Here is a 24207-nt window from a genome sequence, read left to right as displayed (position 1 = left end):
TTCACAGTTCACCATAGCTCTGTCGGTCAACTCCAAAATCTTCCTATCATTAGCTATTGATCTATCGATAGCCGCCTCCCATTGCTCTCTCAATGTCCTATTTTTCCTTCTCAATTCCTCATTTTCCGATAAAAGTTTATCTATAAGTTGGTCTGTATCTCCATCCTCTATACTGCCCCTCTCTGAAACAACAGTGCAATTATCTTGTGAATAACTCTTCTCTCTCAATTCTACATTTTCCGATAAAAGTTTGCCTACTAGTTGATCCGTATCTTCATCCTGTATGCTGTCCCGCTCTGAATCAACACTGCAATTATCAAATGAATAAATATTATTCATTGATACATTTTGTGATTGACTTAACAGTGAACTATGATATTGAGGAGTGGATGCGTTCGGCCGGAGTTGTGGCACGCTGCATGGAGTGGTTGTGCATGGTACATCGCAAGTCATAGAGAAGTTCGGTTTGGGGCTCGGAAGCGCACTATCTGATCGTGATGTTTCTTCTCGCAATGGCTTCGATGTAATAGTCGGAGTTCTCAATTGTGTAACATGATTGTGGATTTTGCTTTCTTCTACTATTTTCGTCTTATTCGAATTTGTTTTTAACGAACAGCTACAAATTTTCATGCAGCATTGCGATGATGCCACATCATTCATCAACAATGTAGAAATTCAACTAATTGACAAAATATTTCATGAAAATTTATTATCACATCTTAAAGGAATATATTTGACAAATAAAATATGATTAACTATTTTCAAAAATAATGAACAGTTAAATTCATCAGATATACCAGTATCAGCTGTTTTGGTCGCTAGGCTGAGATCTTGCAACCCTTTTCTCCTATCTTCCTACATTTCCATTACAACGTGGACCTCACTATACCAGCTAGTTGTGTGTTGGCAAGATTCACAAAGTAGGAGAACATCTTCTTCTCTGTGCAAGATTCGACTTGCACATCATAAAATGAATATGTTCAGCTCTAGAAAATGAACCACATGTTTATGATTTGTTCTGAAGATGACAAATAAATCTAAAGTATTAAATGTGAAAGGGTCAGGGGTTAGGTTTTATTTAGGTTATATTTAATAATGTTTTATTAGGATAAAAACATTGGGTCCAGGTAGAATTATGCTTTTTGATATTTCAAAGGTAGAAAGACAGGTCAGGGGGTTAGAGGAAGGGATTAGAGGTTTTCACCAAAAGTTATGATTATTGATGTTTTGAATGTAAAAGGGGTGGTTAGGGGGTTAGGTTTTTGCTTTGAAATGAGAATATGCTGACTTAGTTATAGTGTTTTTTAACATCAGTTTAAAAACAACCGTTATATTCTATTAATATTATATTTTTCAAAAGTACTCTTTATTTTATTAAATAAAATGATTAATATTTTGGATTCAATGATAAATCATCATTGGATAATAATATCATCATCAAAAATATTTTTCAAAAGTACTCTTTATTTTATTAAATAAAATGATTCATATTTTGGATTCAATGATAAATCATCATTGGATAATAATATCATGATCAAAATAGAATGACGATTGGCTCCAGTTACAGTGCTCGGTAACCATCATCACAAAGAACGTTACATTCAAAGAACTGACTGAATGGAACGGGAAAAAACCGTTACTAACGCATGTGCGATACGGTGCTGACTGAGACCGAGAGTGGTTTGTCTATGGAAAAGACAAGCGCGACTGACGTACGCACTGACGGTCGGTCAAGCTCTGTAACCGGCCTTAGATTTGATGCATTGTTTTCAATTTATTTATTAATCTATTTATTTTTATTGGTTGAATAAAGCATTTATTATTATAATGGAAACATCCGCATCCATCCGCATCGTATAGGTATTCGCACTCCAATTGAAAACAATGCATCAAATCTAATCGTCCGATCCGTCCGATGCGTGCCGTCCGTCCGATGACGATCTGTGTGCGTCTACTTTAAGAGCCGGTTTCCGAGCTCGGGATTTAGCAACGATCTAGACTTAAAACAGCTGGAGTCAAAAAATTGGCCTTCCGAAACGGGGCGTAGTCGTAGTCAAAGTCAAAGTCACGTTTAAATTAAATTTATAAAAACTAGAAAATTGAACACAAAATAAAAAATGAAGATAAAATAGTGTAAAGTCTCAGCTATTTTGAATTTTTTAGGAATGTTTCATTTAGTCAAGGAAAAACGTTTCCAATTATAGAAATGAGAAAATGAAGATTTATTTTGCTGCAACTATTTACTGCGACCACGCCCCGTTTTGGAAAGCTAATTTTCTGTCTCCAGCTGTTCAAACTCTAGAACTTACCTGAATCCCGAGCTCGGAAACCGGCCCTTAGTGTTCACAGACACTTCTTAATGAAGTGGGATTTGATAGTTAAGAATTTTGTCGATTTTTGAATTCTATGAACACTTATATTGCTTCATCCTCTACTGATTCATATTTGATTTTGAATCGCGGAAATTGGCATTTTTTACTATCTTGTTAATATTGTTTCTGACTCAGGAATTGAAAAATAGAATTGACTCCAGTAAAATAATTTATTTCCAAACAATGGAGAATTGCTAAAGAGAAGCGAGGTGCCATTAGCAAACAGCAAAGCTCTTTAATATTCTTACACTTTTGGTAATTTGTTCAAATATGACAGAAACTGTGAGGTACCTAAAATTGAACCTTGAGGTACGCTGACATGACCCTTCAATTTTTTATATTCAATTTCCACTATTTTGTTCCCTTTCAACTTTGTGAGATCAAATCATTTGAGTTCTATCCGATTCACTAAACTACTTATGACTTCAACGAGTTCTATACCTATACTTTTTGTTAAATTTCTGATAATGTTTTATGTTTCACACAATCAAAAGCTTCGAATTGATCAAGAAATATTGTAGCAGCTCTATCACTTGGATCTCCAATTTCCAATATCTATTAGTCTTCCAACAAGGGACACTATTGCAGTTTTTGTTGATTCTCCTTTCTGGGAGCCATGATGTTCATCACATTCAACATCAATCTATTACTTATTACATTTGGAATGTGAATGGGCTATAATGTTCTACTGTTTCAGAATCACCATTCTTGTGAATTGGTGAAAAACTCTCCTTCTTTCAGGTCATCAGGGAAAATACCTTATCCAAATGAATTAATAATGAGATGAATCCATTAATGGGTCCACTAGAACATTTTCACATTTTTTTCAAATTTTACTTGAGACCCCCATCCAATCCAACTGTTTTTTAAAATTATTCTTATTGTTGTTCATTTATGTCAACTCATTTTTCCATACCAGATGAAACTAAAATAACTTTTCAACTGGCTCAGCGGTTACTGTAGTTCAAATTTTAGTATATCCTTAATATACTCTGTCATTTCATCCTGTCTGGCAAAATCGGTGTAGAAATCTCCTTTAGGAAGAAGAAGAAGAAAATCACGAATCAGAAAATTTCACAATTTTTTTTGAAACGAGTGGTGGTAGTTTCTAAAAGTATTGGTAACCTATAGTAGAAATTTCTAATTCTCTGGCTTTGTAGGGAGGCTAACTTCCTGAAAAATAGATAAAGTATAAAGTAATAGGTAAAGTAGCCTATTTTGTAATCAATTGTAGTTCTATCCTTGGAACGATGAAATCAGAGTCATATTGATTTGGTACCGAGATATACTTGTCTTCCTGGGAAAATTAATCTTTTCCTTAATTAGTTGCGCAAAATCCTGTTTTTTGTCTCGAGAGTGGTCATAGATAAAATAGTGTATTCAACGGTTTCATCATCTATATCTTATTCTTCTTCATATTTTTCTTTCTTCTTCTTCCTCTTCCACTTCTACTCCTCGTTCTTGAACTTTGAATAAATATTGTTAATTCGAATTTACTGAGAATTATTATACGCCTATTTCCGTTCTTGATAATCAAAACTGTAATTTCAATAGATTTATACAATCTGGGGTACAAAGTTGAAGTAAGATAAGAGCCCAATCAAATTGTTTTTCTATTGTAAATAATTATGACAGTTTTGTTAATACTTCCAATATCAGCATGGAACTGTGAAAATAAACTTAATCGATGTTTGGTTCAAACAGACACTGTGGAGCAGTGGAGCATGGGCTACCAGCTATACTATAGAGTACTATTACGAAACGTGTGATTTCTGTTTATAATTATGTTTATGTATCTATAAGTCACCGGATCTCGGAAACGGCTCTAACGATTCTCACGAAATTTGGTACATAGTAGGTTCATGATATAAAAATTCGATTGCACTAGGTCTCATCCTTGGGAAAACTCGCTGAACGACTTTAAAAGGATAATTCATCATTTGAAAAACAGCTAAGAATCTCGTTGTCTGTTGATAATGGAAATGAGTGAGCGAGTGCGTGCGTGGGTGTGGGCCTCAGCTGTTGGACCATTGCATTCAATCAGCTGATCTCACAAGAACAATTATCTGGCAAAAAATTAATCAACCCGATCAAAAAATATAGAAATAGGATTGAATTTGAGTTGAATGAATGTAAACTAGACTCAATAACAATAATTATGATGCTATTACTGTAGTGTAATGGTGATGATTATTGAGATAAATTAATTATGGGTTTGTGTTTTCATAGAGATAAATTTAGTAGCCTATGGGTTCATTCGAAAAGAGTAGAATTGAGAATTCAATAACGGGACTCTAGTTATTTTGTAGCTGTTTGAATTTTTATCGTGAGAAATTCATTTTCCTGTTGAAAAATAAATTTCTCACATTAAGATTTTGCTAACTTGCGTCCGGGAAGACTCAAATTTTATGCAGGGTTGAAGTATTCACACGGAACATTTCTATTAGCGATGGAAAATACACGAGTATTCAAGAATATTTCAAACTTGCATTTTCCTTTCTCAGGGAATTGTGCTCTGTCTCCACGTGGACCGTCGTCTCTTTGGTGGAAGGGGAAAATAATTTGCGTGAAAAAGTTCAGTTCCAATCAAGCCGCGGCCGGAATCAGATAAAAATCTAGAGGTAGCCTCGGGCCTCGAAGGCCCTATTTGAACGTGGTGAAATATAAGTATTGTATAAATTTTCAAAATGTTTGATTCGTCCGATTTCGTAAAGTTATTGAAAGTAGTTTGAATTGTGTATGTATTTTATTGTTTATCAACAACGTAGTGTAGTGGAAGGTTTCAGCGAGTGCCATTATATTGTCTTGCTCATTTTTCAAGAAACCCATATTGACCGAGTCCCTAATTATTATATTTATTGAGTAGAAAGTTGAGTAAAGTCCACGTTACCTTCGTAAACAAACTATCAGAGATCAGAGTTAGCAAAATCTTACAGGCGGTTTTTTTGTGTCATAGAATGTGTAATAAATTGCTGCAGCTTATTTTTGTCCAATTTCAAATTCAATGCAGAAATCAGAATGCAGAAAGTTTGTTATTAATAGAGTCACATGTCTCACCCTTTATAGAATTTAGAGATCTCTGAATTCTACCTCCATCTGGGTCGGTTACAGTGAAATAGCACATAGTATATTTGATTCAATGATTTCCCCATCAATTTTCTCTTAAAATTCTTTATCGACATCATGCATCACATGACCATCTTCCTTTTCAAATATTCCAGCCACATTAAAATAGTGAATACAAGATGAAGGGCCAAATCTTTGAAGCTACAGAGAAGTAGATTTTTCTATTTGAATAGTATCCCTGATGGAACCTATAATTGTCAAATTATCCTTGTGAAAGATCTGTTTCCATAATTATCATTAAACCTGTATATTTTCTCCATATACAACTATATAATGACATGTCTGTATTCTTACTAGGAGGACCAAACAACCCATAAAAAGATTCATCAGACGACACATTGTGGACTTTTGTGGACATTCATCTTTGGCTGGAGTCAAATATGTTGTCGCTGAAGGCAGGCCACTATTCGAAAGGTCAGTCAATTTTCACGTCTCCATGACATGATCAATATGGTAACATAATATGTTACAAATAATAGTTATTTGTATATCTAGAGTGAAAAATACAGATTTTTCTCCCTGAGGGGAGAGTTTGAACAATTTCTCTGAGGGAGTAATGGTTATTTGTATATCTAGAGTTGAAAGTACTGTTTTTCCTAGAGGGAAAAGTTTGAAGCCCAAGGCGAAGCCAAGGGCAACAATTTTCCTGAAGGAGAAAAAATTCATGATATACACAACATTTTTTCTCCACCTACATTTTTATAAAAACTTCAAATAAAATACTTTTCAAAAACGTACGTGACCAAACAATGTGTTACAACATAATCTAAAAAGTAAACAGAAACAGCTGGCTTGTAATCACAGTTCTCCGTCGACAGCACTATCTGTCGGCAAAAGTTGTAACAGCAATGGCCGCCACAACTACAGCTATGCTGAAGTTCCCGTTTCAATTTTGATTAGTTAATGAGGAATATTCGTTGGCTGGTATTTTGAATAACATGGAATAGAAAGATTTTTTTCATTTTTCTAGTATAGTGATATGAAGTTTGTAATAATCTTAGCATACAAACATAAATCGATCAAATGTCTGGTTAAGGTATTGAATTTAGTTGGTTTAATGACTACTCTATATGCTTCCTCATCTGAGCTTAGACCTTCTAACCTATTACAATGTAAGTTTTTAAAATAGAGATGCTTCCCATGTTATTTGAATGGAGCCTTTTTCCACACTTTTCCACACTAGGGAGTTTTTCTGTTTTTTAGTACCGAAAGCGAAAAAGTGACACTTTAGTATCATGTTTCAGGGAGTAAAGTAAGTACTTTAGACAGTGGGTGGAGGAAAAAACAATTTTTCACTCGTGATGTACACATAATAGTTTCTTTCCACCTACATTTATAGGAGCTGTGGATGAATATTATCTATTTCATTGCTAGTAGATCCAATTGGATGGGTGGGTAGTTGATAAGGGCAATTGTCCCCTCGCCCATGGGCCTGAAACACTTTATAGGCTGTAGATTTATAGGCCGTGCATTTTACCAATAATATACAATGGAGTAAAATTTTGAAAATACTAGATGAAACTTGAATTGCCAAATAATTTCATAATTATTATTACCATGATGAGATGTACAAAATAATTTATTACAATACACCAGTTGAAAGGATCTTTTAGCTTGCCCCATCCGTCTAGCCAACAAGACGTAATCAGCTAGAAATGAGACCATTTCGTTTTGCTCGCATGCATTTTTTTAATTTCACGAAATTGCTTACTTCCATAAGATAGGGTCAATAGAGGACTTCAGGACTTGAAATACCAAAGAGAACATAGATAAATGCCAATTTGTGGCGTCCTTGTAACACAATATCAATGTAAGTTTCAGCTGAACATGGCTGTTTACGAAAATTGATCATTCCCTGTCGATTAGTTTCCAACAAAGCTGAGCAAACGCAGCAAAATGCAAAATCACCGATTTTCACAATAACTTTGTTGGAATTTCTAGATCACAGCTGGACCTTTGTACTAATAACAAACACTATCTTTTCATTCTCGAAAAAAGCTGAAAAAACGCTGGAGCACCTTTTTTACTATCTTCTGATATTTATTCAAATCCTTCTCAAGTGTTCCTCTGGAAGGAGAATAAACACTACATGAATGATTAGCTGCAAGCATAATTACCATACTGATTGTGACTGTTTTTACTCTCCTTGCCCTATTACCATGGGTAAGGGAAGTATTGCTTTCCGAAAAAATCTGGTGTGGCGCACTCATACAACTTTCCTTGCTGTTATGAAAATTGATCAACTGACGCTAGTGTTCACGCGCATCTCAAGTCTAATCTAAGATCAAAGATCTAAGCCAGCTGGTGACAGGGCAATAACGCTGGAGACACACGAGGTCTGCTATCTCTTCATAGTGAATCATTCAATAGAATCAACAGTAGCCAACAGTTTGCAATTGGATAATCACATTTTCTCGAATTTCGAGCTTACTTTTCAATTTTAGGTGAAAATGTTACTGAACATTAATTGTAGAAATTCTCATGCTCAATCTTTTCCACTCGAAATTTTCTGTTTTCATTGTATCTGAAGCCTGATAATTGATAATCTAAAATCAAACTTTGCATAGATGGGGAGGAGCTCCTAAAATTTTCACATATATGGGACTTGTGGCAGTTGATAGAGCTTATCGATGACTATTGTAGGTATAACTTTAATCAAAATCGTTGGAGCCGTTTTTGAGAAAATCGCGAAAAACCCTGTTTTTGACAACATTTTCGCCATTTTAGCCGCCATCTTGAATCGCATTTGATCGAAATTGTCCGTGTCGGATCCTTATATTGTAAGGATCTTACGTTCCAAATTTCAAGTCATTCCGTTAATTGGGAGATGAGATATCGTGTACACATACATTCACACACACACACACACCACACACACACACACACACACACACATACACACACACACACCACCACACACACACACACACACACACACACACACACACACACACCACCACACACACACACACACACCACACACACACACACACACACACACACCACACACACACCACACACACCACACACACACACACACACACACACACACACACCACACACACACACACCACACACACACACACACAACACACACACACACACACACACACACCACCACACACACACACACACACACACACACACACACACACACACACACACACACACCACACACACACACACACACACACACACACACACACACACACACACACACACCACACACACACATACATACCAATACCCAAAAACCACTTTTTTGGACTCAGGGGACCTTGAAACGTAGAAATTTGGGAAATTTAGAAAATTTAGAAATTGGGGTACCTTCATTTTTTTTGGAAAGCAATACTTTTCTTACCTATGGTAATAGGGCAAGGAAAGTGAAAATTAAGGTACCCCAATTTCTAAATTTTTTGTGTATGTGTGTGTGTGTATGTGTCTGTGTACACGATATCTCATCTCCCAATTAACGGAATAACTTGAAATTTGGAACTTAAGGTCAGAATTGTATTAAGGTGCGAACAGACTTGTGCGCCACGAACTCGCATATTTCGCTTTTCAACAGTTTATACTATGTTTATAATATCGGTATCTCCGAAGAAAAAGTACAATACATAATAATAAGCATTGCATCAGCTGATGAAAAGCGAAATACGCGCCGGCGTGGCGCATAAGTCTGTACGCACCTAAAAATGGAGCATTCTATATGCGCTGGCTGACATTGGTTTGAATACGATGCAATGTTGCCTTTTCTGTGTCATTATTATGTGTAATAATAATATGACATATACTTTATGAGCTCTACTGGTATGCTAAGTTCTTTGTTCAGTTATACCAGGTCTATCCCAGCACTTCATAGTCAACCATTCACTTCCACAGAGCCTGGTGGATGTTCGCAATCCTCTTTAGTTTTCTGCTGAGTTTGTACCTGATTAACGGGTTGTGGATCCAGTGGAATGAATCGCCTGTTATAGTATCGTTTGAAGAAAAGCTGACTCCTATATGGGACGTTCCTTTCCCTGCTGTTACCATATGCAGCAAAAACAAAGTAAGGCGAACAGTTTTCAACTACACAGCGGTTACTGAGAAAAACTCTAGCGAATTAACTGTTTATGAGTAAGTATACCATCACAATAAAATTATACACTTCTTAAAAAGTTTCATACAAAAAGACAGAATGCAACAATGTACCAACTATAATATTATAAATATACAAGCAGGGGTGCCTAACAATTCCCCCCTCATAAAAAATGTGTTTAAGTGGTCATTTTTGGTTTTTGGGATGATTAGAACCTCCAATAATTCCAAGGACGTCGTCTGGGCATTCCTGACCACTGATACAAGTGATCATGTACAAGTTCTTTTGAAATAGTATAATTTCTGTTATTCAATTATTTACAATGTTCACAAAAGATAAATGATGTTTTATTCGTTTTATTGTAGCTCGACTAGCAAGAGTGTAAACTTGTGCTCTAACTGCTATTTATTTTGTGGGATAGTTGTAACTTACAATAGTTATATGAACAGTGAAATTGAAATTTAATTGAATTAGCTGAGGTGTCTAAAACGTCGACGGGTTTCACCCTTCAGTCTGCTAGCGCTACCTGGTCGAGGGTAAGAATCCCTCTAATAAAGGCACATAGCGGCTGCTGTATCCCTACGTGAGCGTTTGTATGACCATCCGTTGAATTGAAAAAAAGCTAGAAGTTCATATTTCCGGGATCAAGTAGCGAAAATAATAATTGAACTCTAAAATCTAAATAATGGATATATAAAGTTTGTTTAAATAAATATTTATATGTAGGTGAACTGCAAATGACTTGCTAATTCTATGTAAAAGAGCTGGTCCCAAAAACTGTTGGTTCCAGAGTTACCAGCAACATCAATTGGAATTGGAATGTAAATAATCAAATGCCTTCTAGCAGAAACTATCTCTAGACAAGTTTGTATAGTAAGTATATGTATTGACAATAATAAGCTTACCCTTAACAATTATTTCAGGAAGAAGAAACTATTTGATGCTCAGTTGTTGTGTCAGAGGACAAACTCCTCTAACAAAGCTTATGGATCTGAAACGTTGAATGAATCAAGTATTGCCTTTCTAGAAGAGGTAGGTACCTATATTTCCAAATATTATGTTGCGAGTGCTGTATAAATCATATTAAACAACTACCATTCCATTATATCCTATTAAATAAAGCGAGCAATTTCTGTATTTATTTATATATTTGGTTATTTATGTGGTTATATATGTCCAACGGTTCTCGAAAACGGCTCTAACAATTTTCACGAAATTTAAAACATACTAGGTTTATGATATAAAAATTCCATTGCACTAGGTCTCATCCCTGGAAAAACTCGCTGAAGGGCATGAAAAGGATAATAATTATTCATCCTTGGAAAAAAAGATGATAATTTCGTCGTCAACAGAAGATGACAGAAGATGCGTGTGCCTGTGTGGGAGAGAGACAAAATTATGTTCAGCTGTGTAATCAATCAGCTTATCTCACGATAAATATTATCTAGAAATTTCAATAGACTTGATCAAAATAATCTGATTTGTTGACATGACATGGTATATCATTCTAAATTACAGTATATCATAATTTTCAAATTTAATCACTATTCTACAGTTTTAAGTGATTAGTGAGTGTTGTTTTGTTATTCAATTTGGTTTGTCAACAATCTATAGCTTTTCTGTTTTCGAATGTTTGGACTGAAAATTGGACCTGAATTCAAGTGTATGGAACATAACCTACTTTTTGGACTATTTATAGTGTATGAATCGAAATTCGGGGAAGAAACAGTTTTGGGCTGTGCCAGTTAGTCCTTAAAATATCTCAATTTACACAAGTAGGAAGGGAAGTAGGATTTATGTTTTGGGTGATATAAATTAATTCATAATAACCAGGGTGATTAAAACCTCCCCCCCATAAAACCCCCTTTACAAAAAAATGTGGTCAGTAGTTATTTTGAACACTGTTGACCTTTTTTTGATCCCCCCCCCTAAAAATTTGATTTGATTCGATACCCCCCCCCCCGTACGACAAGAATCTCAAGGTTCAATAATTATTAATATAATAATACTGAGGGTACTACCCACATAAGCTTTTAGGCTTGTGCATGTGTGATGAGTGAGAGGGATGATGATGAAAGATGACGACTACATTTTAGGTAGTCGGGACCGACATCTTATCGTCTCCTTCGAAAGACAGGGTGTCTTTTTAAGAAACTTAAACTATTGACAGTCATAAATTTGTATATCTACAATGTAACTCTTTATACAATGAAAAACTTACCTAATTTGAAGAAAAGATGCAAAATTCATGCTCATGATACAAGGTATAAACATCAAATTGATATAACATATCAACGTCTATCCACAAGCATGAAGCATTATGACAGCATAGGACTAAGAATCTATAATAAGTTACCTACAGAGATCAAATGTGCTAACATTGTTCATTTCAAGAAATAACTATTTAATTGGCTTGTTGAAGGACCGTTTTATTGTTTGAACGAATTTTTTGATAGTACCTGAATGAATGTATTTTGTGTTCTATATTTTGTTTACTGTGTCACTTTGTCAATTACCAATGTTGGTTTATGACAATAAAATTCATTAATTCATTTATTTATCATTCATTCATTTATCGTATCTATGTGATGTGCTGTGGTCAAAAACGTTTGCCCCAGTCGAGATTCGAACTCGGCTTCTTTTGATTATTAGACCAGCGAGTTATCACTTACTACAACGAGCCACCTGAGGTTTGCGTCCAAACCCACCTAGTCCAGTCACTATTATACATTGGTGCAAGCAATTTATATTGTAGTTCTGATTTTTCAATATATTATTTGGGTACATAAGAGAAGTCCAGAACCCATTCCTTCATGCAAAATTTCCTTGTGCTAGATACAGAGTGGCCCAAAAACCTCGTATTTTCGGCTCATTTTCTAGTTTTAAGCTATTTCTGCCAAATCTCGTAATCGGACCGAAAAATTTGCTTCAGCCTTTTTCAGATAAAATTCTGAATAGAATGAGATCATTCGGAACTCTCTATCTCCAATGAGTACTAAGTTATGATTTTTCAAAAATGAGTGAAATTTGAAGAAAAGATGCAAAATTCATGCTCATGATACAAGGTATAAACATCAAATTGATATAACATATCAACGTCTATCCACAAGCATGAAGCATTATGACAGCATAGGACTAAGATCTATAATAAGTTACCTACAGAGATCAAATGTGCTAACATGTTCATTTCAAGAAATAACTATTTTATTGGCTTCTTGAAGGACCGTTTTATTGTTTGAACGAATTTTTTGATAGTACCTGAATGAATGTATTTTGTTTACTGTGTCACTTTGTCAATTACCAATGTTGGTTTATGACAATAAAATTTATTAATTCATTTATTTATCATTCATTCATTTATCGTATCTATGTGATGTGCTGTGGTCAAAAACGTTTGCCCCAGTCGAGATTCGAACTCGGCTTCTTTTGATTATTAGACCAGCGAGTTATCACTTACTACAACGAGCCACCTGAGGTTTGCGTCCAAACCCACCTAGTCCAGTCACTATTATACATTGGTGCAAGCAATTTATATTGTAGTTCTGATTTTTCAATATATTATTTGGGTACATAAGAGAAGTCCAGAACCCATTCCTTCATGCAAAATTTCCTTGTGCTAGATACAGAGTGGCCCAAAACCCTCGTATTTTCGGCTCATTTTCCAGTTTCAAGCTATTTCTGCCAAATCTCGTAATCGGACCGAAAAATTTGCTTCAGCCTTTTTCAGATAAAATTCTGAATAGAATGAGATCATTCGGAACTCTGTATCTCCAATGAGTACTAAGTTATGACTTCTCAAAAATTGATATTTTTAAAAAAAATTCTTGTTTCATTCAATAAATAATACCATGAAAAATTTATCCCCTGAATCTCATGGATTTATCTCTCACCGAGTTTGAAATGTTCTGTCCCAAAAATTTAAACTTTAGGTGCCCATATCCCAAAAAGTAATGATCGGAGAAAATGTTTTGATGAGATAGTTATTTGTATATCTAGCGTGAGAAGTACCACTTTTTCCTCTGCTCAGCGTCTTTACTCTGTCAGCCGAAACTGTCTGATCAGATTTTAGTTTTTAAAGTTAAATATTTATTCATATTCTTAAAAGGAAACTGTTATATTTGATGGATTGTCGAATCTTCTGGTTTAAGGCTTTAAGGCTGTGCAAAGGCTAAAAATAAACTTTCTACTCGTGATATTTTTCAAAGTTTTTCGATTTTTATACCATCAAGCTATCAAAATGAAAAAGTTTTTTCAGGAAAACATTTTTTTTCTGATCATTTTTTTTGAGATATGAGCGCCTAAAGTTTAAATACTCGGGACAGAACATTTCAAATACGGCAAGAAATAAACCCATGAGATTTATAGGATAGATTCTTCATGGTATTGTTGATCTAGTGAATCAACAATTCTCTGGAAATATCAATTTTTGGAAAAGTTATTATTCAATTCACCAAAAATTACCAAAACTAACTAAACTAAAAGTTATTTTTGGTTATTTTTAGTAAACTGAATAACTATCTTAAAAATTGATATTTTCAGAACATTTTTGTTTTACTAGATCAACAACATCATGAAGAATCTATCCTATAAATCTTTTGGATTCATTTCTTACCGTATTTGAAAAGTTCTGTCCCAGAAAATTAAACTTTAGGCGCTCATATCTCAAAAAGTAATGATCATAAAAAAATGTTTTCCTGAGAAAACTTTTTCATTTTGATAGTTTGTTGATATACGAATCGAAAAACTTTGAAAAATATCACGAGTAGAATGTTCATTTTTAGCGTTTGCACAGCCTTAAGACACTGTAAACAGAGATATTATGGAATTTTCACCTGTTTCTATCTGTTTTTAGATTGCGGAAAAATTTTTTTTTGATTGCTTTTGGCGAAAAGATAAACTTCATCATCAATGTCGAGATGTTTTCGATCCAATAATGACTAACGAGGGCTACTGCATCACTATAAACTCACTTAATCATTCTGACATCTATCATCAAGATGGGCGAGTAACTCGGCTCCATTATGAACCGATCTTATCATCAATAATAGTCTATATTAATTTATTCATATAATTGCAAAGATGATCAAGGATGGATTTGTTAAATATATTGAAGAATATTCAATCTGGTACATAATATCTTTCTTGAGAATATTACTGGACTGTATATATGTTTCGATTTAGTGAAAATTATTAGGGATCTGTATATAACCGATTATTGGAATAGTAGTAAACTAGTGACCCCTGGGTTGGAGAACTCGCTCAAGAACTTAATGTTCTATTGCAATCATTGAAACACGCGAATCCTATACTATTAAACGATCCATTAAGTTCATATGTTTAGATGTTTGGATGTTTACATGTTTATATGTTTGTATCTCACAGGATCTCGAAAACGTATCTGATGATTTCACGAAATTCAGAACATAGTAGGTTTATAATATAAGAATTCGATTGTACTAGGTCTCATCCTTAGGAAAACTCGATGAAGGACATTAAAAGGATAATTATTATTCATCCTTGGAAAAAGAGCTGATAGTAATTATTTCGTCGTCTGTTGATGATGGAAGTGAGTGAGCGAGTTCATGTGTGTGTGACTGTCAAAATTATGACTCAGCTGTTGAAATTTTGTCATCATTCAATCAGGTACTTAGTGCCGGTTGCAAAAAAAGCCGGGTTTTTTTCAATCCTAATTAATTCCAGTAGATCCATCTTTTTGAAATGGTCTTCTCTGATTTGGTTCACGTGAAATTAATCAGGATTAAAATTTAACGGGCTTTTGTGCAACCGGGCCTTTGTGAGGGAAATTTTTGCATTCCTCTGGGAATTAATCTCAATTTATACTGTGATTAGATAGAACATTTCTGTATGAACTATGAATGTTTTTATAATTTCTCCTTCCGAGATAATTTTTTTATGCTTTTGTACTCCAGAGCTAAGCTCGGTCCCCGATATTTTCAATTATATGGAGATACTAGCAGTCAGGCTCGCTTCGCTCGCCATATCCGTTTAGTCTGGACCCCCGACTGGATTGTCCTAACATATGATAAAAATGCAGGCGAGCGAAGCGAGCCTGCTGATCTCATTCTTGGACGATCCAGCCGGGGGTCCAGGGGGCGGAGCCCCCTGGCCAGACGGATACGGCGAGCGAAGCGAGCCTGACTGCTTGTAATCTAATATTCCCAGGATTGAAGTAGCAGTGCCCAATCAATATTTTTCCGCGATAAATGCATTTGAATCTTCAACTTGGTGCCAACCTAACAAAGACAACTCAACTTAATGCCAACCTGACAAAATTATTAATTTAGTTGCCAGTTAAAAACTGTTTCAAAGAGGTACTCTATCTAGATTATAGTTCTATAGTAACATATGATATGGAAATTTCAATTATAATTGAGAGATTGGGAGAAGAAGAATATACATGCTAAAAGACGAACTTTAAACCCTTAAAACAACCCTTAGAGTTAAAATATTGCCAAAAGATTTCTTAGTGCGCCTCTAAAGGGCCAACTGAACATACCTACCAAATTTGAACGTTTTTGGTCTGGTAGATTTTTAGTTATGCGAGTGAGTGAGTGAGTGAGTGAGTGAGTGAGTGCCATTTCGCTTTTATATATATAGATAATAATCTGGTGTAAATTATGAATAGCTGAATATTCATTCCACAAGTATATAATTTAACAAGAGGTTTCATTGGGGAAACTACTCTGTCATCTGTCTTCAACATTTTTTTCTCCCATATGAATCCAACATCATTATTTTTACTTTCCTTGCCCTATTACCATAGGTAAGGAAAGTATTGCTTTCCAAAAAAATTAAGGTTCCCTATTTTCAAGTTTTCTATACGTTTCAAGGTCCCCTGAGTCCAAAAACATGATTTTTGGGTGTTGGTCTGTGTGTGTGTGTATATGTGTGTATGTGTGTATGTGTGTATGTGTGTATGTGTGTATGTGTGTATGTGTGTATGTGTGTATGTGTGTATGTGTGTATGTGTGTATGTGTGTATTGTGTATGTGTGTATGTGTTATGTGTGTATGTGTATGTGTGTATTGTGTATGTGTGTATGTGTATGTGTGTATGTGTGTATGTGTGTGTGTGTGTGTGTATATGTGTGTATGTGTGTGTGTGTGTGTATGTGTGTATGTGTGTATGTCTGTGAACACGATAACTCCATTCCTAATTAACAGATCGATTGACTTGAAATTTCAAACTTAAGGTCCTTATACCATGAGAATCCGACAATAAGAGATTCAATAAAATTCAATTCAAGATGGCGGAAAAAATGACGGATAATTATTAAAAAACCATGTTTTTCACGGTTTTCTCGAAAACGGCTCTAACGATTTTCTTCAAATTTATACCCATATATTACCATGGATAGCTATTTATAAGCCCTATCAACTGACATGAGTCTCATTTCTGGAAAAATTCCAGGAGCTCCGTATATTATTGAGAAAAATGGCGGATAATCACTAAAAAACATGTTTTTCACGGTTTTCTCGAAAACGGCTCTAACGATTTTCTCAAAAATGACTTTACCGATTTTCTTCAAATTTATACCATGGATAGCCATTCATAAGCCCTATCAACTGACATAAGTCTCATTTCTGTGAAAATTCCAGGAGCTCCGTAATATTATTGAGAAAAAATGGCGGATAATCACTAAAAAACCATGTTTTTCACGGTTTTCTCGAAAACGGCTCTAACGATTTTCTTCAAATTCATATCATGGATAGCTATTCATAAGCCCTATCAACTGATATAAGTCTCATTTCTGAGAAAATTGCAGGAGCTCCGTAATATTATTGAGAAAAATGGCGGATAATCACTAAAAAACCATGTTTTTCACGGTTTTCTCGAAAACGGCTCTATCGATTTTCTTCAAATTCATACCATGGATAGCTATTCATAAGTCCTATCAACTGACATGAGTCTCATTTCCGGGAAAATTTCAGGAGCTCCGTAATATTATTGAGAAAAATGGCAGATAATCACTAAAAAACAATGTTTTTCACGATTTTCTCAAAAATGACTTTACCGATTTTCTTCAAATTCATATCCTGTATATCGGCTCTATTATCTGGAATGTGTCTCCTTTCTGGGAAACTAATGTGGGGTCCACCTCATCCTTGAGAAATGGACTTTGTAGCCTCCTTCTCGTGCATGAGGTAGGTAGGTAGATCAGTTCATAAAAAGAACACATAGTCGAGATATTTCATCTGTAGAACAGCTGTTTTGACGACTTGTAAAAAATATCGAATTTCACAATTTACACAAAGGAAAAAAAAGTACTCTGAAAACAATTATACACATATACAGAAGTCTGATCGTAGTTTCAAATATGTTGCCGCCAATCGTCATTGTGTTATTCCCCTAAATCATTCTCGTTTAAGAATCAGGCTTATAGTTTTTTTTTTTTTTTTTTTTTTTTTTTTTTTTTTTTTTTTTTAGATTACGTCCTAAAGACTCCAGTCATGGAGTATAAGACAAGTCATGTTATTAGGCTACATAATAATTCTAACACTAAGTAGTTCAACCTAGTTGAAAGGAATTCTTGTACACTATAAAAAGCTTTATCAACTAAATATTTTTCATTTGTTTTTTGAAATCTTCAAATCATCATCACTTTTCAAGATTTGAGGTAGCTTGTTATAAAATTTCCTACCAATATAATCTGGTTTTTGTTCAAATAACCTACTATTGTGACCCATTATATGATAATCTGCTCTGTTTTGCGTATTATACTCATGAACATCTGAATTCTGGATCACACCACTCTTTTTCACATGCATTACAACTTCATATACATACAAAGATGGCACAGTTAATAGACCAAGCTTTTTAAATAAAGGCCTACAAGAGTCTAACCTATTCACTTTCTCTATACATCTGAGTGCCTTCTTTTGAATCTTAAACACTCTGTCCATATTTTGTTGAGATGAATTACCCCATACTAAAATAGCATACCTAATATGAGATAGTATAAGTCCATGGTAAGCAGTTAACAGTAGTTTTTTTATCATTCAGCCTAGCAAGCTGCCGCAGGACAAATACCCAGATGATATCTTATTACATATCCTCTCAATGTAAGGATGCCATGTTAATTTCCTGTCCAATAAAATTCCCAAGAATGCTACTTTGATAAATACTAAAAACCTTACCATCTTGTGCTACTCTATCTCTAGCATTTGTAGCTATTTCCCTTTCCCTGTTTTGAGCCAATTTACTAAAAAATCGTTATTTGTTTTTTTGACTGTTTTTAAACCGAGGATTGCAAACGGCTTTCAATCAGCTCTGCCAATCTATTACAAAAGATTACTTTGCCAGATCGATTTAGATGCAACCCATGATTAGTGAAGTTATGTCTTTTCAGCCTTCATTTAGAAAACAAATCCCCAGTTGTTTAGAATTCTTATTTTTTAGGCTGTTGATTGTATTATGGATTGATTTGTTTGTCGAATTGATTGCTTCATTTAATTCTGGCCTATCAAACTTATTAGGAATAGTACTTATTATTAAGTTTGTTTTTTTGCTGAGTGGCACAATTCCTTGATTTTTTCTGTTACTTGAGGAAGATGATTCAAGTTAGGTTCATTTATATTATTTGAGCCACCCAGTACAATTAGATAGTCATTCTCATCAAAGTCTTTAGTTTGTTCCCTAGCTGACTCTACAACTGCATTAATTGATGCACTTGGCTTGAAAAAACATTGGACATCAAATTTATTTTTTAATCTTTTATCAAGGAGATCACTGCAATCACGTCCATGACTGGACGTCAGTAGCAGAACTCTCCCTTTCCTATCTTTATTTCCCTCAGCTATATTTTTGGTTGCTGTCTTCAAAACCTCACTGTACGTTTTATTTCGACCATTTTTAGAGCATTTCCCATCATTTAAGTTAGATTCTATTTTTTGCATTTGGACGGAGGTTCTATCATACATTTAGTATTATCAAATTTAGATTTTAGTTTCTTTATTTCCTCCGACATTAGACTACATTGATTTTTTAGATTTAGTATTTCTTTTTATGGTCTTCATCTTGTAATTTATAATCAGTTCCAAAGATTTAATTTCTTCTACCATCCCTAACCTTTCTTCCTCAGACGTTTTTAAAGTTATTCTAATTGGTTTTTTAAATCAGTGTGGCTACTTTGTAGTTGAGCAACTTTTTCAGCTAAAGTAGTTTGAAGAACTGGGGTTTTTGGTTTTGGCGGTTTTGAATTTTGGTTTTGGGAACGCGTAAGTACTCTCGCTATGTTTACATTTCTATTATTAACCTTCGGTGTTTTACTTGAGCTCATCTTCCTATCTAAGGAATTATATTACTTGCAATAATAATAATAATAATTGATTTATAATGATAGGATTTTAATTGGTTATAATTTTAGTCATAAAAATTTCAATGAGCAAGGTTCAAGGTTTCAATGAGCAATCATTATAGTTCAATGAGCAAGGAAAGTTGTGTGAGTGTACCACACCAGATTTTTTCAAATGAGAAGGTTGCCATATAATACATGATTTCGATACAGAGTGGCGGAGACCGCACATTGATATCTCAGCCAATATCAGTGTGTTGATGTGAATGTTGTAAATTATGTTGTTGAACGAAAGTCAGCAAGTTCTCACTTTCGACTTACTGAAGGCCAAAGTCGTTGTTCATAATGTGTCTATGTTCTACAATAACTTTAGAAAGTATCTATTGTTCAATTAGCTTTAAATTTAGAACACATATTCTTCAATCCTTTTTACAGGTCAAGTTCGTTGGATAACAAAATTAGCTTACACTTAACACTAACACTTAGTCCTTCGTCCTTTTTCAGGATATAAAAATAATAATAAGTGACAGAGTGATATTTGAAGAGAAATTTTTCATCTCAAATAGGATCCCCAATAAAACCTACTGTCAAATTATTCTTGTGAGAGAAAAATTTTGCTGTTTTCATGATTTTCATCAACTCTAGTTAGATTTGCAGCTTTCAAAGATACAATACAACAGTTCTTGAGCGAGTTCTCCAACCCAAGGGGTCACTAGTATATCAAGCAGCTGAAATCATGTGTCAGCGCATGAAGGTCTATCAAAAGGTCATCAAAAGCTATCTGTGTGATAGCTTCCAAATAGCCTCAGCTGATGTTATGAATGAAAGAATTGAAAAACTGTTGTAATTGCATGCAATGAACTCTTCAGCTGACTAAATGATAAATCAAAACAGTTCTTTTCCTATGCACTTTCAATGTTATATGTTCTATCCTGGAAAAAGACGAAGGAGTGTGTCAATTTATTGTCCAACGAACTCGGCATGTGAAAAGGTTCGAAGAATACGTGTTCAAAATTTGAAGCTGATTGATCAATTTTTTCTGAACTTATTGTTGAACATACAGACGGCAACGACTCCGGCCTCTAGTAAGTCCAAAGTTGGACCAGATACAAGCGAATTTTTTCAATACTTGAAGGTTCAATATCGCTAGTAGACGAGAAATAAGGTAGCTGAAAGCATAGGGGTGCCGTGCGCCTAGCCTTATGCATATCCTCCAATATACCAATGAGCTATTCTCTTTGGTTGAAGAATAAATGTTTGGGAATAATCCTATTATATCAAGCGAGCAATTTCTGTATATCTGTATATATTTTCATATTTGGATATTTATATTTATTCATGGTTATTTATGTCCAACGGATCTCGAAATCCTATCATATTTAGCGAGCATTCAATTTCTGTATATCTGTACATATTTTTATATTTGGTTATTTATATTTATATGGTTATTTATGTCCAACGGATCTCGATAACGGCTCTAACGATTTTCACGAAATTTGGAACATAATAGGTTTATGATATAAGAATTCGATTCCACTAGTCTTCATCCCTGAAAAAAACTCGCTAAACGACATTAAAAGGATAATTTCATCCAAGGAAAAACAGCTGAGACTTTCGTCGTCTGTGGATAATAAAAAGTGCGTCTGTGGAGAATCAAAATATCTCAACCCCGAAATTCATAAGCTGACGTATAGCCAGCTGTAAATTAAAATCACGATCATTTTGAAGAATTGTGTTCTTTTTATCAATAAATAAAAATTATGAGCCAAGCTGGGTGCCCCGTTATTGATAATTGATTTGTGGAACCTTACTTCCGTTTTAATGAATAACCCCTTTGTTTCCCCAAGTTTAATTTCGACCGAATTCCCTCGACGCTATATTATTCTAAGTTTTGTTGCAATCCTTCAAGTAGTTCTTTAGAAATCGTGATCAGAGAGTGAGTCATTCATTCAGATAACAATTTTATAAGTATAGATAATATTGTAGTAGGAATGGAAGTATCTTTCAATATCCATCAAACATATAACCATAGGGATTCCAAAAGATGTTATGTATGGTATATTGTTTTTCACTGAAATTATATGTGAGAAAAATGGTATTGATTGCAGATTGAACTCCAAGTATCTGAAATCGTTTCCGAATTCCACCGATTGGAACTTGGAGGGTGGCTACAAAAGCCAACCTCCTTCAATTACGCATCCACGCAGGTCCGTTAGACCTGGCATCAAGTTTGGCCTGGAAATTTCATTGACAGCAAAAAACGAAGACTTCGACAGTGAGTGCTCAGGCGATTCTCAGGGATTCATGGTGAATATAGATATGACACACAATATTTTGTTGAGAATTGAGTGCTCAGTGACTTGTTATCGGTACCGATATGTCAAATAAATAATTTATACAAATGAAATAGGAATGAATGTATTAAATGGAATACAGTATTCATGAGAATAATGTATTTTGACATTCTTCTCATCCAGAGGTTCATCTAATAGTCCAATTATCAGGTACTGGAGAAGGGTCGTTTTGAGCCTTCATTAATTTGATCATATTGAATTTTTCGTGGAATGATTCTGGGGAGTATTGGACAATTAAATACGAAAAGTTTTGAAACGTTTCATTTGCTTTGTTTCAGATGAACTCACGGTCCATTCAAAACTGTTTCGATCGAACTATGTTTTTAATCTACATAGATTTATTGAAACAATTCCAAACAACCCCCTATTCTATTCTGAAAAAATTCGTTTTCTGAAATATATGTAATATATATAACCTAAATCGTAACTGAGTTCTGTGATCATGTAACAATTTGTTACAATTTTCCTTTCGGCGTTTGTCATATAACGACAAAGTTGCTGCGCTCCTAATGTGCTCTATAAGTAACATATGAAACGGATATTGATGTGTGCAATAAAATTTCGAAGTTTCAGAAAATATGTGACACTGTTCATAGAAACCCCAAAAATAAATCAAGACAAAAAACGAGAACAAAGTTATTGCAGTTCCAACTCTTCTATATGGAAGTGAATATTGGATTTACACATGAAGAAATTGAAACTACAAAAATGAGGTTATTAAGGAGTGTATTTGGCTGCATTGATGAAATCAGAAATACTGACATAAGACAGATTTCATCGGTTGCTCCTCTGCATGAGAGAATTATTATAAAAGATAGATAGATGCAACTAGTGCAATCATTAAATAGAATGCCACACGAAAAAATGCCACTTGAAGTCGTAGATTGCCACGTAATCCTATATATGCAGTTATAGCATTCTGCTACATTCTGCTAATCCAATAGCAGTTATAGATTTGCTATTATTTCCCCCACACAGTTCCAGATTAGCATGTCCAATATTATTTCCTGTGAAGCAGTTCAAGATTTGTTTTATGTCACCCTATGCAGTTTTAGACTAGCGTGATTTAAATCCTTCCCTTGTCAGCAGTTATGGACTCGCTGGTGGTTCCTAAACGCAGTCACAGACTAGCGTATCATGTTCCATGTTGAATAGCTGAAGATTTGCTGCACGAAATCCCACACAGTCACAGATTCGCGTGAAGCTACCCTGACTTAAGGCATTCACAGACAGACGCGATACAGGGCTCGGGACGATTCGGTACGATATGTTATTACATAGCGGTAAATGAGAACGTGCACACAGCAGCGATATACCGAGGAAAGCGATATTATCGCAAGCGGTAGATCGCGTCGGTAATTCGGTCTACCGAATCTGTTCGGTAGACCGCTCGGAAATCAAGGCGGGAATCAGTAGTGCACACCTTTCTTATCGCACATGAATGCAGTGTAGTTAGTAGCTAATAATTTAGTTCAATTTTTTTAAATATGGATCAGTGTTTACAAGAAGAAGCATTGCTTTTGTCGCTCGCTATGGACGAGGACGAACATGATGAGCCATTGTAAGTAACTTTTCATGTTTTATAATTGAAATTCACGAACTTGAACCAAGAAATTACACATTATCAGAATTTTTTTGAAAAAAATAACCTTGACATCGGTTTAAAGAAGCATCAAGGAATATGCATGCCAAAAGAAAATCAATTCCGTTTATTGAACAGCAAAGTAGTAAATAAAAAATTACGGGATTTCAATGAGAAGCAGTAGGCTACGGTACACACACAAAACCTAACAGGACAGGATGGTTTTACCGAATTGCGAGCGTCTGCGTGCAGCGCGTGTGTGAATGTTCAGTTCGGTAAACTAGCGATATTTTCCCGAGCTCAATAACGCTCGGTTTGTCCCGAGCCTGTGTCGCGTCTGTCTGTCGAAGCCTTATTACTCTTCTCACCCTCCTCTC

At 34.8% G+C, this 24207-nt stretch overlaps 1 protein-coding gene and 1 long non-coding RNA gene across 3 annotated transcripts in view; one reads left to right on the top strand and one right to left on the bottom strand.

The window, feature by feature from the left end:
* The window catches only part of LOC111056087 (pickpocket protein 28-like), a 42082-nt gene that overhangs the window by 5101 nt on the left and 12774 nt on the right, over positions 1 to 24207 (top strand). The window contains exons 1-6 of one of the 2 annotated variants that reach the window (XM_039440274.1): positions 4981 to 5109; positions 5796 to 5912; positions 9381 to 9617; positions 10503 to 10611; positions 14432 to 14580; positions 22003 to 22201. In XM_039440274.1, coding sequence (XP_039296208.1) covers positions 9391 to 9617; positions 10503 to 10611; positions 14432 to 14580; positions 22003 to 22201 — 684 coding nt within the window. In that variant the 5' untranslated portion in view covers positions 4981 to 5109; positions 5796 to 5912; positions 9381 to 9390. Of the gene's footprint in view, positions 1 to 4980; positions 5110 to 5795; positions 5913 to 9380; positions 9618 to 10502; positions 10612 to 14431; positions 14581 to 22002; positions 22202 to 24207 lie in introns of those variants that run through there. The other variant, XM_039440273.1, reaches the window with a different exon arrangement.
* LOC120354076 lies at positions 1848 to 23951 on the bottom strand. The gene is made up of 3 exons (XR_005572819.1): positions 23463 to 23951; positions 6260 to 6264; positions 1848 to 1895 (listed from the first exon to the last, which is right to left on the bottom strand). It is a non-coding gene; the product is annotated as an uncharacterized LOC120354076 (long non-coding RNA).

This window comes from Nilaparvata lugens, chromosome 13 (genome assembly GCF_014356525.2).
Source record: "Nilaparvata lugens isolate BPH chromosome 13, ASM1435652v1, whole genome shotgun sequence".
NCBI classification, from domain to species: Eukaryota; Metazoa; Arthropoda; class Insecta; order Hemiptera; family Delphacidae; genus Nilaparvata; species Nilaparvata lugens.
Note: the sequence above shows the minus strand (reverse complement) of the source record. Positions and strands in the feature narration are given on the sequence as shown.